The sequence below is a fragment of the Pipra filicauda genome, unplaced genomic scaffold, assembly GCF_003945595.2.
Source record: "Pipra filicauda isolate LSUMZ 115617 unplaced genomic scaffold, ASM394559v2 scaffold465_size509821_pilon, whole genome shotgun sequence".
NCBI lineage: Eukaryota > Metazoa > Chordata > Aves > Passeriformes > Pipridae > Pipra > Pipra filicauda.
In genome coordinates, this window is record NW_024104604.1 from 249,835 (window position 1) to 262,765 (window position 12,931).

The 12,931-nt window shown below is 36.0% G+C and overlaps 1 protein-coding gene across 1 annotated transcript in view; it reads left to right on the plus strand.

The window, feature by feature from the left end:
* Window positions 1-12,931, plus strand: part of CABCOCO1 (ciliary associated calcium binding coiled-coil 1) — a 112,722-nt gene that overhangs the window by 66,096 nt on the left and 33,695 nt on the right. The window contains exons 3-6 of the mRNA XM_039386122.1: window positions 1,246-1,466; window positions 4,706-4,875; window positions 7,976-8,120; window positions 12,241-12,310. Of these exons, the coding sequence (XP_039242056.1) occupies window positions 4,707-4,875; window positions 7,976-8,120; window positions 12,241-12,310 (384 nt within the window). The 5' untranslated portion in view covers window positions 1,246-1,466; window position 4,706. The remainder of the gene's footprint in view (window positions 1-1,245; window positions 1,467-4,705; window positions 4,876-7,975; window positions 8,121-12,240; window positions 12,311-12,931) is intronic.

Genomic DNA, 12,931 nt, shown 5'->3' on the forward strand with positions numbered 1-12,931 from the left:
GCAAGCTTTGCCTTGTTGCCCATCTCTAAAGCCCAAGTCCTGCAGGTGTAGAAGTTCACCTGCTACAAGCAAATGGTGATCAGGTGTTCATGGGGTCAGGCCAGTCAGACTCCCCTCATGAGGCTGGAAGGGATTTTGGGACATGCACTGGCTCACCTGTTTGCTCAGAGCAGGGCCAGCACCAAGTGCAGACCAGGACTTTATCCAGTCTTGCCTTGAAAGCCTGCAAGGGTGGAGATTCCTTCACCTTTCTGGCTTACCTGTTCTAATGCTTCATTATTTCCATAGTGAAATATTTTTCCTAACCCTGTGGCATTGTAGGTCCCTTTCAACTAAAATAGTCCATTCTATGACCGTTGTCCCTTGTTCCCCTGCCATGCACCTCTCTGGAGGTGCCTCATCTCACATTTTATAATGTGCTTTGACACCTCGCTTTGTCACCTACATATTCTATTGAGAAACAGTTTTCATTTTTTTCTACTGTTTTATGTATTTCATAGATTTCTTACTGAAATCTCTGCTCAGATTTTTTTGGTCAGTGACCACACGAAATAAAATATCATCAAATATTCCTGTTTTTTGAAAGACCATTGCATTGTTAGTGCTCAGTTTATTATCTCCTGTAACATGTACATCCTCGTATTTCCTATAAGGAACTGCCTTCTGTATTACAAATACACTGAGCTTCCCTGTAACAGTAGTGTCAGATCCTTGTGTGGGTATCATTCCATTGCAGCAAATATCTTGGGCTTTTTTTTGGCTAGGGGTGGAGTCAGTGCAGAGAGTAAATTTGAAAATGCAATCAAGTACAGGGTGGAGAGCAAATAGCATGGTAATACATGTGTATTCTCATATGTTAAGGAGAAACTAATTTTAAAATTTAATTATTGTGCAATCTAGTATCATGTTGGTCAAATTTAGATTCATGGATTTTTTTGCACCTTTAGATCTCTGTTGTTTTTACTTGCAAGTTAATTTAATCTTGTGCTGCACATAATATGTCACTGTGTTCCCATATGAATTTAAGATAAAAATAGTATTTTCCATGTATCAGCCCAGTTTTTCTCTAGTGAGAATGTGTTAAGGTATTGTGTTACTGCCATATAGTTAAAACTGTCTTACATTTTTGGCATTTGTTGAATTAAGCCCTTGCATACTTCCTCACTATAAAAATGTTATTTAGGTAAGTTACCGACATAATAAAATAAACATTTTAAAATTATATTCCTATATACATGTTTGTAGGAAGAAGACCAAGATCAGGATGCCATAGGTGAAAAGGCAGAAGACCAAGATCAGGGTGCAGTAGGTGGAAAGGAAGACCAAGATCAGGATGCCATATGTGGAGAGGAAGAAGACCAAGATCAGGGTGCCATAGGTGGGCAGGAAGAGAAAGAGAATAAGCCATTTCTTTCTCTTTCCCAAATTACTGCTTTGTTAGAAGAAAATCTGGAAGGAGTTGAAAAGTAAGTAGCAATGACAACAATGCTAGGAGCAGTATAATAATGAAATAAAAATTACAGTCTATTTGTTAGATTTCTTTTGTGATGGTTATTAGTGTTTAATTGTTCACTTAATTCATTAATTTTAATAAGATTCACAAAAGATGGAACAAATACTGCTGATCTCTGTTTTACTGTATTTCCTATATCTCTTCATTTTGCTTTGACTCCTTTTTTTTCCACTTGTATTTCACATTGATGTACTTTCTGAATGTACAATAGCTTTAAATATGCTGTAAATGAATTACTAAGGTGTAAATAAGAACAGACCAATACTGAGCTTTTTTTTTTTTTTAATGAGTCTCACTTGGTAACTTTTTTGCTAAAACATTTAATATTCTGTACTGTAACATGAGTTACTGAAAAATCAAAAAGGTCTTAAAAGTTCAGAAGGGGATGGAAAGCTTAAGAAGGTATTAGTAGGTCCCCATTATGGTGCACTGGGGAAAGAGGAGGCAGCCAAGGACTTTTGATGTAAGCCAATCTTGTCTTTCCTGTAGCAACACTCTCCCTTGTTATTAGTGTTTAATAGCAGCTAAATTTAGGAGGCCAGGAGTTTAGCCTGAGACTCTGGGCTTATATTTAAAGATGGAACTTTTCAGAAGTGCCGGAATTATTTAGGAGTGCCTGTGTCTGCTAGCAAATTCTTAGTGCATTGAAAGCCAAAGGGCTGGGCCACTGGTCTAGTTTGGGAAGGAAGGGGTGGAGGGAGATATAAAATCCAACTTTGTTCCTCTTAATAGGTAACCATTTAACAGAGATTAAAATATTATTCCTGAAATATATTGTGTTCCTCCTATTTGTCACTATTCTGAGGAAAAACAAAGGTCTTTTCTGGAATTCTGTTTGGTTTTTTTTTAAAGAAAACTGGAAAGAAAATTTGCTACCGTCAAATAATAATAATACAAAAATTCTCTCCTTTCCTGTTTTCTCTTGCACAATAGGTCTCTTTAAATTTAGAGGAGACTGAAGTGTACAACTCACTGGAGACTAAAATGTGCTTAACAACACGATTCGTTGTGAAACTTTCTCATTAAGAGTGTAAAGAAAAGCACTGAAAGATCGTAGTCTCTTATTCTCAGCTGATCACATATATGTTTACTGTACAAGGGGAATGTAAAGTACATACTGCATCTGACTGAAAAGAGGATTGTTACAGGGTATTTTATGCACTCTAAGCAGTTTAGCAGCAGCATTAAAATTTTGTTCACTGCAGTGCATCGTGTCTATTCGCAATAGCAGTTTGAAGGTCTCAGCTAAGGTTAGAAAATCAGAATAGATCCCATTCAGTAGGAGAATTCTGATGGCCTGCATTCCCATCTGTCAGGGAGTTTTATACCACTATCCATCTCCGTACGATTTGAGCACCTTCCTTGAAGAAGGAAAAATCAGTCAGGGTAACTAGGAAATCCAACTGCCCCATTGCTTCCCAATCATGTACAGACACTGTTGTCAGTGACATGCCTTACAGAATATTTAAAAGATGAGTTCTGGCGTTGTTAGCAGAATCAGAGAAAATCTAAATCCCTGAGAAGCTCTGATTATGAAAACACAGAGTTGGCAGAAGCTTCAGAAAGAGAGGATATGGACTGTTTCAAACGTTGGAAAGTTCAGCTGGCCACGTTCCACTTCTATTTCAGGACACAGTTAAGTGTTTTTAACCGACTTGCATGTGTGCAGCCGTACAAATTTGTCATGGAGAACAAAGGAATACATGTTTTAAACAAAACTGATTGGATTATATGCTTTACTCTGTTAGCTATTGAGGCTTTAATTAAAAAAAGAAACTCATCTTATTTGACAGTGTATCTGTACTGTCTCCGTGAAACCCCTGAAAATCTAATGGTTCCCTATCAGTAGGTCTAGGATTAATGTCCTTCTTAGGAAGGAATGAGAAGGGGGGGAGGTTGGGAGGACTTTGCTTTTTTACAGGGGACTAGAAACCGTGGTCACTGGCACCTGGATCATCAGGTATAGTTAAGAAGCCAGGAATTGCTTTAATGTAAAACTTAACTACCTGAGATATGGCTTAAGTTGTACTGGAAGAACTGAAGAAAGGTCCCAGCCCCAGTCCCCTCTCTTCTTGTGGAAAAATGTGTGCAGTTATTATAAAAGACATAACTAATTCTGTGTTTGGATAGAGTAGACATAAATGTGTCAGCAACACATGTGGCCTCCTACATGGGAGCATATTTTTTCATAAATTTTGCGCGTTAAAGTAACTGAAAAAATTTTCATCATGTGCCAGTAAAATAGGATGAGGCTCTTTTGACCTCATGTCTTGACCATTATGAAAGTACAATTTAATTTCTAAATATTTTAGCTACTTTTGGTATGTATATATTATAATATTTGCATTAATTTTCAAATGTAATTTTTCTTCAGAGGAAAACTAATCTTGAAATGGAAACCTTGAAACGAAAACATGATTTTATTATTACTGTAAAACTATCTCAAACTGAAAGAATGGTAGTAGAAAGTAGAGACTAATTGTTTCATTTCATCCTACAAACAACTTCCTGATGAAACAGTTTTTTCTCTGAGATTTTCAGTGTATTTCTCTTCAGTTTTGTATTGCTATTATTCTTGTTCTTTCATTAGTCATATCATAACATTTAAATAGTGTCTGCTGAAACCTGTAGGTCATTGTTTTTTGCAGCAGATATGCCCTCTGATCATAAATGCTTGTATCTAGAAATTGATGTACCTAAGTTCAAGAAATGATGTATGCTATAAATAATAATGGCCAGTCTTTGTGAACGAAGATTTGGGAAAGGTCTTTACCCTTCGAGCCTGCGCAGTGGATTTTTTAGGTGAGACACAGTGTGCGCTGAACTGAGCCGACCCTTTAATCCTGAGGTTCATCTGCCGGGGCCAAGCAAGCTTGGACAGTGGCAGTGAGGTCCTCAGGATGTAGGTTTGTTTAGAGTGACCTTCTCTTAGCTGGATGGCCTTACAGGGCTGACGAGCTCCATCTGCCTGGGGGAGTTTCCCTGACTGGGAATCGAACCTGGGCCGCAGTGGTGAGAGTACTGCATCCTAACCATTAGACCACCAGGGGTCCCCCGATGTATGCTATGTACATATAAATAATATAGTAAATAATAATAACAAATATTATGGATACAATTGCAAGCAGACTAAGTTAATCTTTGGCACCTATATTTTTGAATTTCATTATGTTGCTTTTTTTTTTTTTTTAGAATGTTGGAAGAATTTCTGAATTTTACACAATTAAAGACATCTTGGAGAAAAGCTGTTTTAATAGATTATTACAGTGCAGGATTTTTGTGGGCTAAAGAAATGAACTTCAGTCTTACACAGCTCTCAGAATTCATGGAACTATTAAATTTCATCTTGGAGAACATCAGTGGTAAGTATAATTAAGAACTGTAAAATAAATATCTGAAATGGAAGGCAAGAATGTTTTCCAGTCATTGTAATAAAGCTATATTTAATTACAAGTAATTGTAAAATTATTTATTTTCCTCCTGAATGTTGGCATGCTAGACCTTGTGCCTGAAAATAATACTTATTGGCAGATGTTAAAACTTTCATTAGAGAAAACTGTAGTCTTTTGAGCAGAATATCCCTCATTCTTTGTTTGTACAGTATGTGGTACAAATGGGCCAGGTCCTGAAGAGACCTTTTCTTTGCTAAGGTAAAATAAATAATAATTACAGTAGTGTGAGAGCAAGGAGCTCCTAAATTCCAATTCCAGCTGTCTCAGTGACTGACTCACTGTAGCCTTGGGCACATTTCTCTGCTGTTTGAGATATTCAGTCCATCCTGTAGCATTACAGCGGGTGAATTACATTTATTTTATCCTTGGAGGTCAATTCGCAGGCAGCTTTCTATATGGCAAATGCTGCACTTCTGGCACAGAACGTATGTTAACTAAAGAGTGGTGAGGAAGTAAACTGGCATCGCTGCGGAGGATGAAAGATGACAATGAAGGGACTGGAACTCCTGTGGCTACGAGGAAATTTGCAACCAGGCTTGTAGCTTGGGTCTAGTGGGAATGAGAGAGCTTGAAAAAAATGGTAGCAGTGTCCTCTAAAACCTTCTTTTTCAGAGATCCTAATGCTTGCTTAACATTCACTTTGAAGGTGATTATGTTGAGAAAAGCCCATCCCAGAGGAAGAATGAAAGGACTCAGCAGTTCCATTAAAAGAGAAGGCAAATATTTAAAATCAAGCTCACAACAGTTATTATACTCTTTCATTGTAATTTAGTTCAAGGGCCTTTCTGACTTGGAATTTTGACAGAACATGTACGTGCTTTATGATAATTGAAATTCCAGTTGTCCTTCCTGTCTACAATGAGAAAGTATCTTAACATATGCTAACTATATTACTGTAACAATGGGGAAGAATGGAAACCTGTCAGAAATTAGTTTTATGAGGCTGTGTAATGCATGTGTATGCGACAGGCTGGTAGCACAACCAATTATTAAAGCTGATTGATGTTTTTCAGGAATGTGATCTTAGCTGCATAAAGCTTTGCCAAACTTTAACTCTTTAAGATGAAATTTTCCATGGCATTGTCTGCCTCGGATTAATTTTTATACATAAAATTGCAGCTGATCCTGTTCAATGGGCTTGCAGACAGAGGCTGTGGGGAAAAAAAAGTATTTTGTGTCTTTTTTTTTTTTTAACGGCTCTAATACCCCTGTGCTTTGAGGTAAAGACACAAGTTTTGGCAAGCAAAGGTTGTGAATTTGCTTTTTGCTATTCCTGTGAAAATCCATTTGGATTTGGCTAAAATACATGGGTTTTAGGGAAAGAAAATGCAGTTTTTAAGTGCTTACAGGAGTGTTCTTATATTTTCTTCACAGCTAAGTTCCCCGAATAATCCATTTTATAAAATACACTGTAGCCCAGGGCTGAGATGAATTTTCTTGTATTTACTGTTCTCAGCTGGTGCAAGTTTCAAGACCAAACATTTCAATTAAGAGCAAAACTCTAATGTCTTCTATATTAATGACCATTTGCTTTCCCTTCCCTTCCCTGCACTGGAAACAAGCAGCCTGGAGAATTAAACTGATTTGTCCCTAATAGCAAGACTGGCATGGAGCAGGAGGAATGGATTTAGAGGAAGGTAGTGGAAGTGCATTTAAGGCTGGTAAAGGAGAAAGGAAAACTAGAGGCTTTGGTAGATTGGGAGCCAGAATGAGTTACATGATTTGATTCCTCTTCTGTACATTGAGAGTAGAGTGCTCCTTACCTCACAGACGTACTGTGAGAGTCTTCCAGAGGGAGGTAGTTGGGGTTGAAAATCAGGTATGCAGAGGAAAGAGAAAATTTGGATGAGCTGGCAACAGATTTGGGTCTGGGTGATCCTGTTCTGTAGCTTTACTTCCCTACAAAGGGCAGTATTTCTGGTTCTATTGCTCTTCCTTGTTTCCTATGGCTTCTATTTCCTCCACATTCTCTGCATTTCTTTCTTGTCCCTTCCATTATGGTTATTTATATCGTGCTGCTTCTCTTACTGAAAACCGAGGTGAAGTTTTCAGGCCTTTGATTACTGTACCACTAAAGGGCAAAACTACAAAGAACAAAAGTCTTGTAAGTCTTCTAATTTGTTTTCTGTACAAAGAACCAAGGAGTGTATCAGTAGAGACTTAAAACAGTAATGAAAATAAATCTATTTAACCACTGGTGGATATTTCCCCATTTTTTGCTGTAGATTTTTTAGATAAAAAACGAAAAAATAAATTTTGTTCGAAGTTTTGTTTTTTAAACTCCCTGTGGTTTTAGTGATGGCAGACACTGTGTGCAAATCAGAAAGATGAATCCTTTCTTTTTATATGTTCAGCAAACACTGATATATTTCAGATTTTCCTCTTTGTCGAGACAGTTAACAAACAGAATTTAAATTCTAATTCAAAACTGCTTTAGCATTTAGTTTTGATTTCCAGGGTAAAAAAGTAAAGTAAGTATCTGTTCTGGAGAGGTGCAAAAATATCTTCAAGTTTGATGATATATGGAGGGTATTATGCATATTCATGTTTAATTATGACTGTAAGCACTTAAGAAAAAAGTGGTTGCACTTTTTAATATTTGTTTCTGTATTAATGGGTTATGTTTTAAGGGACATGGTCAGAAGAATAATATTTTACAATATATAAACAGTAGTAAATTTATTTTAAAAATAAAACATACCCTGCACCTCAAATTTTCGTATCATTCTGCCTGTATAGGTAAGAGGTCAAGCTGTACTATCTTGAACACCCATTATTATGATCCTTCTGTTATGAAGGAAAGTTGGTGATTTTGTGATGGAATTTTAATGGACACACTGTTGATGAGAATAATGGCAACAGAGAGAGGTGTTTGACTGCTGTTGCTTTTTAAGTTGTCATGTCTCATAACTAAAACTTCAAGAAGTCTTATAATTAAAATGGGCCAAAAAATCCCACCCCACCCTTTCATGTTCATACATAGATTTTATTCTTTGGGATTACTTTGCAGACAAACATATGACCTTAGGAGATAATTTAAAAGAACTGGAAAGAGCAATGGCTGAAATAGGAGAAACTGATTCAGAACAAGGAGGTGACTTGAATTTCTTCAGCATTGAGCAAGGCAAAGCAATCATTGATTACTTCATTAACAGGTATTTATTTCTACAGAATCTGTTATTTCTTATTTAAGTAATATAACATAGTGGGGAAATTACTGATAAAATTATTGTTGATATTATTAAATATCAAATCATGAAATAATTCACATATTAAAAATTATTATTAAATTGCTGTTATTTAACTGGATATGTTCCTACTGTGCCAACATACTGCACAGATCAAACCTCAAACCATTAAAAAGAAGAGAGAATATACAAGTAGCAGTAAAGATGTAGCCTCAGATGTCAAAGCCCAGAAAATAAATTTAGACTGGAAGTTTATCAAACTGTAAGATTCTGCTGAAAATATTCCTTCTGGGTTTTGTTTTGAGTAATAAAAGGAAACCATTAAAATGGTATATAGAGAATATTCTTGGTTTGTTTTTAAAACATGCTACTTTTAAATTCTATCTGAATAGAATTTTAGGTCTTGTCTATAACTCTAAAGTATTTGTCTGGCCTTGGCAGCTGTAGTGGACTTCTTATGTGATTTAAAGTTTTTTACTTTACAGAAGTAAAACTTAAGGCTACAATCATATGAGTCATAAAAATGTTGCATTTCAAAATCAGCAAAAGTTTGGTGTCTCCATGAAAATGTTTCATGACAGAGACACAGAAAGAGATGCAAACAGCAGTAATTCAGTTATTTATCTGAGAAGAATACTAAGAGTCTGATAGCACCTCTCTATGTAAAGTTTTTACTATATAGTAACGTGTACAGATGAATCTCCACTGAGATTCCACGTTTAAGTCAGTGACTATATTCACACATCACTGTTTCCAGTATATGATGGACAGAGGTGGTTCTCCAGCTCTTTTATCACCCATGAATGTCAGGGGGCAAGGACAAGAAAATAAGGAAGTTGCTCTTGTAGTATGTGCTCATACCTGTCCTGCATCTGTAGCCATTCAGCCCATTTTTTTACCTGAATGGTGGTTAGGGGGGGATTTGTGGCAGATGGGCATAAAAACTGAGTAGGATATAACTGATCCATACATAGATTTGTTGGGAATTTTCAGACCATTCTTTTGCTAGGAAAAGTTTAACATGTCAAAGAGGGGGTTTTTTAGAGTGTTTTCCTGAATGCAGAAAAGTATTTCCTCTTGAAGACAGGCAAAAATATTAGGATAGTTGTGAGCCTTTCAGTTTATAGTACTTGGATTCAGACAGGAGATTTAAACCCATCACAGGCGATTTGTCTTACAATTGGCTATAAAGTTTGTCTCTTTCTCCTGCTCTCTGATTTTTTTCTTTTGCTTCTTTTTCATGGAAAATACGAAAAAACTTCAGGTTCTTCCCTTATGAAATGGGAACATCTCTTTAAATCTCAAATTTCTGTAGTCAAGGCAAAACCATGTCCTGCCAAGTACTAGCCCTAAACTAAAAGGAAACTTGGCATTTGAGATGTCTCAACTCAACTTCTTTTACTTCTCCCTTCCTGTCTGTGTCTTTTCTGTATTTATATGGAACAAATGTTCTCTCCAAATAGCATGTCTATAGCTCTTTTGTAAATTATCCATTGAGAGATATCTTGTCCATGAAGTAATTCCTTCACAGTTACAAGAATTTCATCCGAGAGATTAGGTGCTCCATCCTTCTACCACCAAAGTATTAACTGGGCAGGAATACAATCAAACCACAAGATTTTTGCAGCAGAATGGTATTTTGGCTGCCAGATTTGTGTTTGTATGTTCAGACTGCTCACTTTATTACAAATGTGTGCTGTTGCAAGGTCATGGATATACACACATACACTGAAATGTGTTGTGTATGTCCAGTTTATGCATTCCATTATTTCAGTCATTGGAATATTTTTTCCCAAATAGGAATGGAATCAGCAAACTTACATGGGTGTACTTTGAACTTTGTGAACTGAAAAGTAGGTTGACTGAGTTTTATTACAATTCAAATTAATGTATCATTTCAACATTTTTTCTTGTTTTATTTTAAATGATAGGCCTATAGCTTTTTTTTTTCCATTCAAGACAGTATGACATGTTGTAGTTCAGATCACATTTTTACAGATGAGCTCTAAACCCATGAGATTTATAATGGAAACAGAGACAAATGCTTAACTACATTGGCACAAACTGTGCAGCAACTATAATGACACCTTCAGGTTTGGTGGAAGGTGACAGTTATCGTCTTTTTATCTTGTCTCCTTGGGCAAACACACATCAACATAGCTCTTGACATTTTCTTTCAGGAAGCAGTGGAGCTGGGGAAATATGTCATTGTTAATCACCTTCAGATTCTCGTATGACATCATAAAAGGGTCTATTCTTAATCTTACTTACACAAGCAAAATTTTTTTGTGTGTAATTGCTAAAAACACTGGTATGGAATTTTTTAACTGTTTGTAACAGATAGAAACAAAAAAGCATTTTCTATTGTTAAAAGAAAGAAAACTACAGTATTTTTTCAAAACAAACACTGATGTATAATTTACATGATTTGATGTAAAGAGCGTTAGATGGAGGAATTCTTTCCTTGATACAGGATTAAGGGTACCAGGTTGAACAGAGTTCTGTTTAAAAATAAAGACATAAAATTCAGAAATGCCAAATATAATTACTTGTATTTTGGGGGGATATTATAAATTATTTGTACCTGTAACGTAATCTATTAAGAATATCATAATACATTTGGAGGGGAAGGGGAAAAGACCTGATTTTTAGGTGCTGTAAATCTGACTCATTTCCAAACCACTGGAATAAGTAAAAGAAAAAAGTCTGAAAAGCTATTTTCTGTCAGTGCAGTTGGAAAGATGTATGTCATATTTCTTGTGCGTCTGTGATGTTCATAAAATATTTTGTTGTCTTTTTTTCAAATAGTCCCTGTTAAAATTTTGCCAAATAATAGCTGTGTATGTGAGGGGACATGTATTTCTGTAAATTGGTGTAAGTCATTTCCAGGTTAAGTCCTGAAGTCTGTTTAAACATAATTTCTATATCCACTGAAACATGTCAAGAATTCTTTGGTGAAGTGCTGCAATAAAAAGGTACTGCAAATGAAATGGCAAATATTGTAAGAACTTAATTAATTGCCTGTGTGTTTTGGGTTTGGGGGAAGGGAGCCTGTAGCTGACGGTAGCCAAACTTCTTATGCAGGCCTTGCAGGTACCAAGGCAAGGGGCATTGCTGACCCACTCATAGCTCTCTTAAGAGAAAAACCTGTGTCCTGTCCCTAGCCAGAAAGCACAGGAACCACTTAACAGATGTTCCCTGCAAATATTGCTGTAGTTTTCATGGATGCATCAGGCAGGAGTGTGATAAACTCTTGGAATCGTCCTTCAGCCTGGACTTACTATGAAATCATAGAGCTATGTTTTAAATTGTATGCCAAAATGATGTGACAGAAGCCAGAAGTTCTCTATCATGATTTTAAGAGGAGAAGTAATTGTAACAGATGGACTGTGACAAACGAAAACTTTGATTAAACAAAATGCCATATCATTGATCATTAGAAAAGGAAACAAGGAAAATTATTTAAAACACGTGAAAAGGAAAGCCATACATGTTTTAAGGAAGATAAATACTTTGGGCCATTGAGAAAGTCTATTTAAAGTTACTTCTGTTGTAATACACAAAACTGCTGTGTGTCAATCTAGTTTTTTAGTTTGTCTTTGAGGAAATAGTAAGCTGATTTTGCAAGGTGACCTTGAGAGAATAAATGATTCCATTCTTTATTGTTTTGGTGTTCTAAGATCAAACTTGCTCCCTGGACTGGCAGCCCATCCCAGAATCTGAAAGTTGATTTGGCTTTGTTTCCCTCTTGTCTGCTGTTGCTGATATTAAAGGCATAAGTATCCTGGTGAGAAGTGTTTCAGGAATTACTTTTTTCAGAGTAGAACTTTGTCTTCTTAGAGTTCAATTTTGTAAGGACTAAGTGGATGTATTTTTAAGTGTCATACTGCATTTTCTACAGCCATGTGATAGTATATTCTGCAAACTAAATATGCGGTGTGTTGTACCTAAAGTTAGACAACGGTTTCTTTTTAGAATTTAGAGTATTACCATGCTGGAGGGTAACCCTTAGTTTAACAAAATTTGTAATATTTTTTTCTTTCCAAAGATTTACAACTGTAATAGTCTGTATTCTCTTGTTTTTCAGCTTATTTAAATACTATAGAGTGTATGAATTCCTCTTCCAGCATCCTAGAGGACTTGAGTTAAGTGATGAGGTGAGTCATTTATATAGGTGGAACTCATTATGCAGAGTTATTTAACAAGTGCACCCTGGCATATGTTTTCTATTGCTCAAAGCAACTTCATGTCAACATTACTACGTTATTAACGTAAAATGGCTGATTAAAGAACACAAGTTAGATGTTTTGATCCTCGTATTCAAGATTAATTTTGGATTTCAAAAAGGTGTAAATGCACTGCTTGGTTAAACTGTTAGTTGTGTTAAATCAGGAACACTTTTGTGTATGTATTTATAAGTTGATGCATGTAATTTGAATTAGCAACGCATGAGTCTGGTTCTATTTTAAAACCAGCAATCAAAATCAGAAAAGGTTGTGTACCAAGCCCAGTCTGACCACAGCCCTAATATTTATGTATGCATGTGTATGTACAGAGTTTGGTTTCTGCTGTAGCCACAAGAGTTAATTATACTGGCTGTAAAGAAACAAGCGAGCTAGAAATTGAGCATTTTGAAAGCATTCAGTTAATAGCAGTGAGGTGGTTTGACTGTAAACTTTGTCATGTATTCTGACTTGCATGTGAAAAAATACATAGGAAAATGTGTTGAAGCAGGATGTGGCCTTTAATCAAATAGACAGATTCAATTAATCAAATAA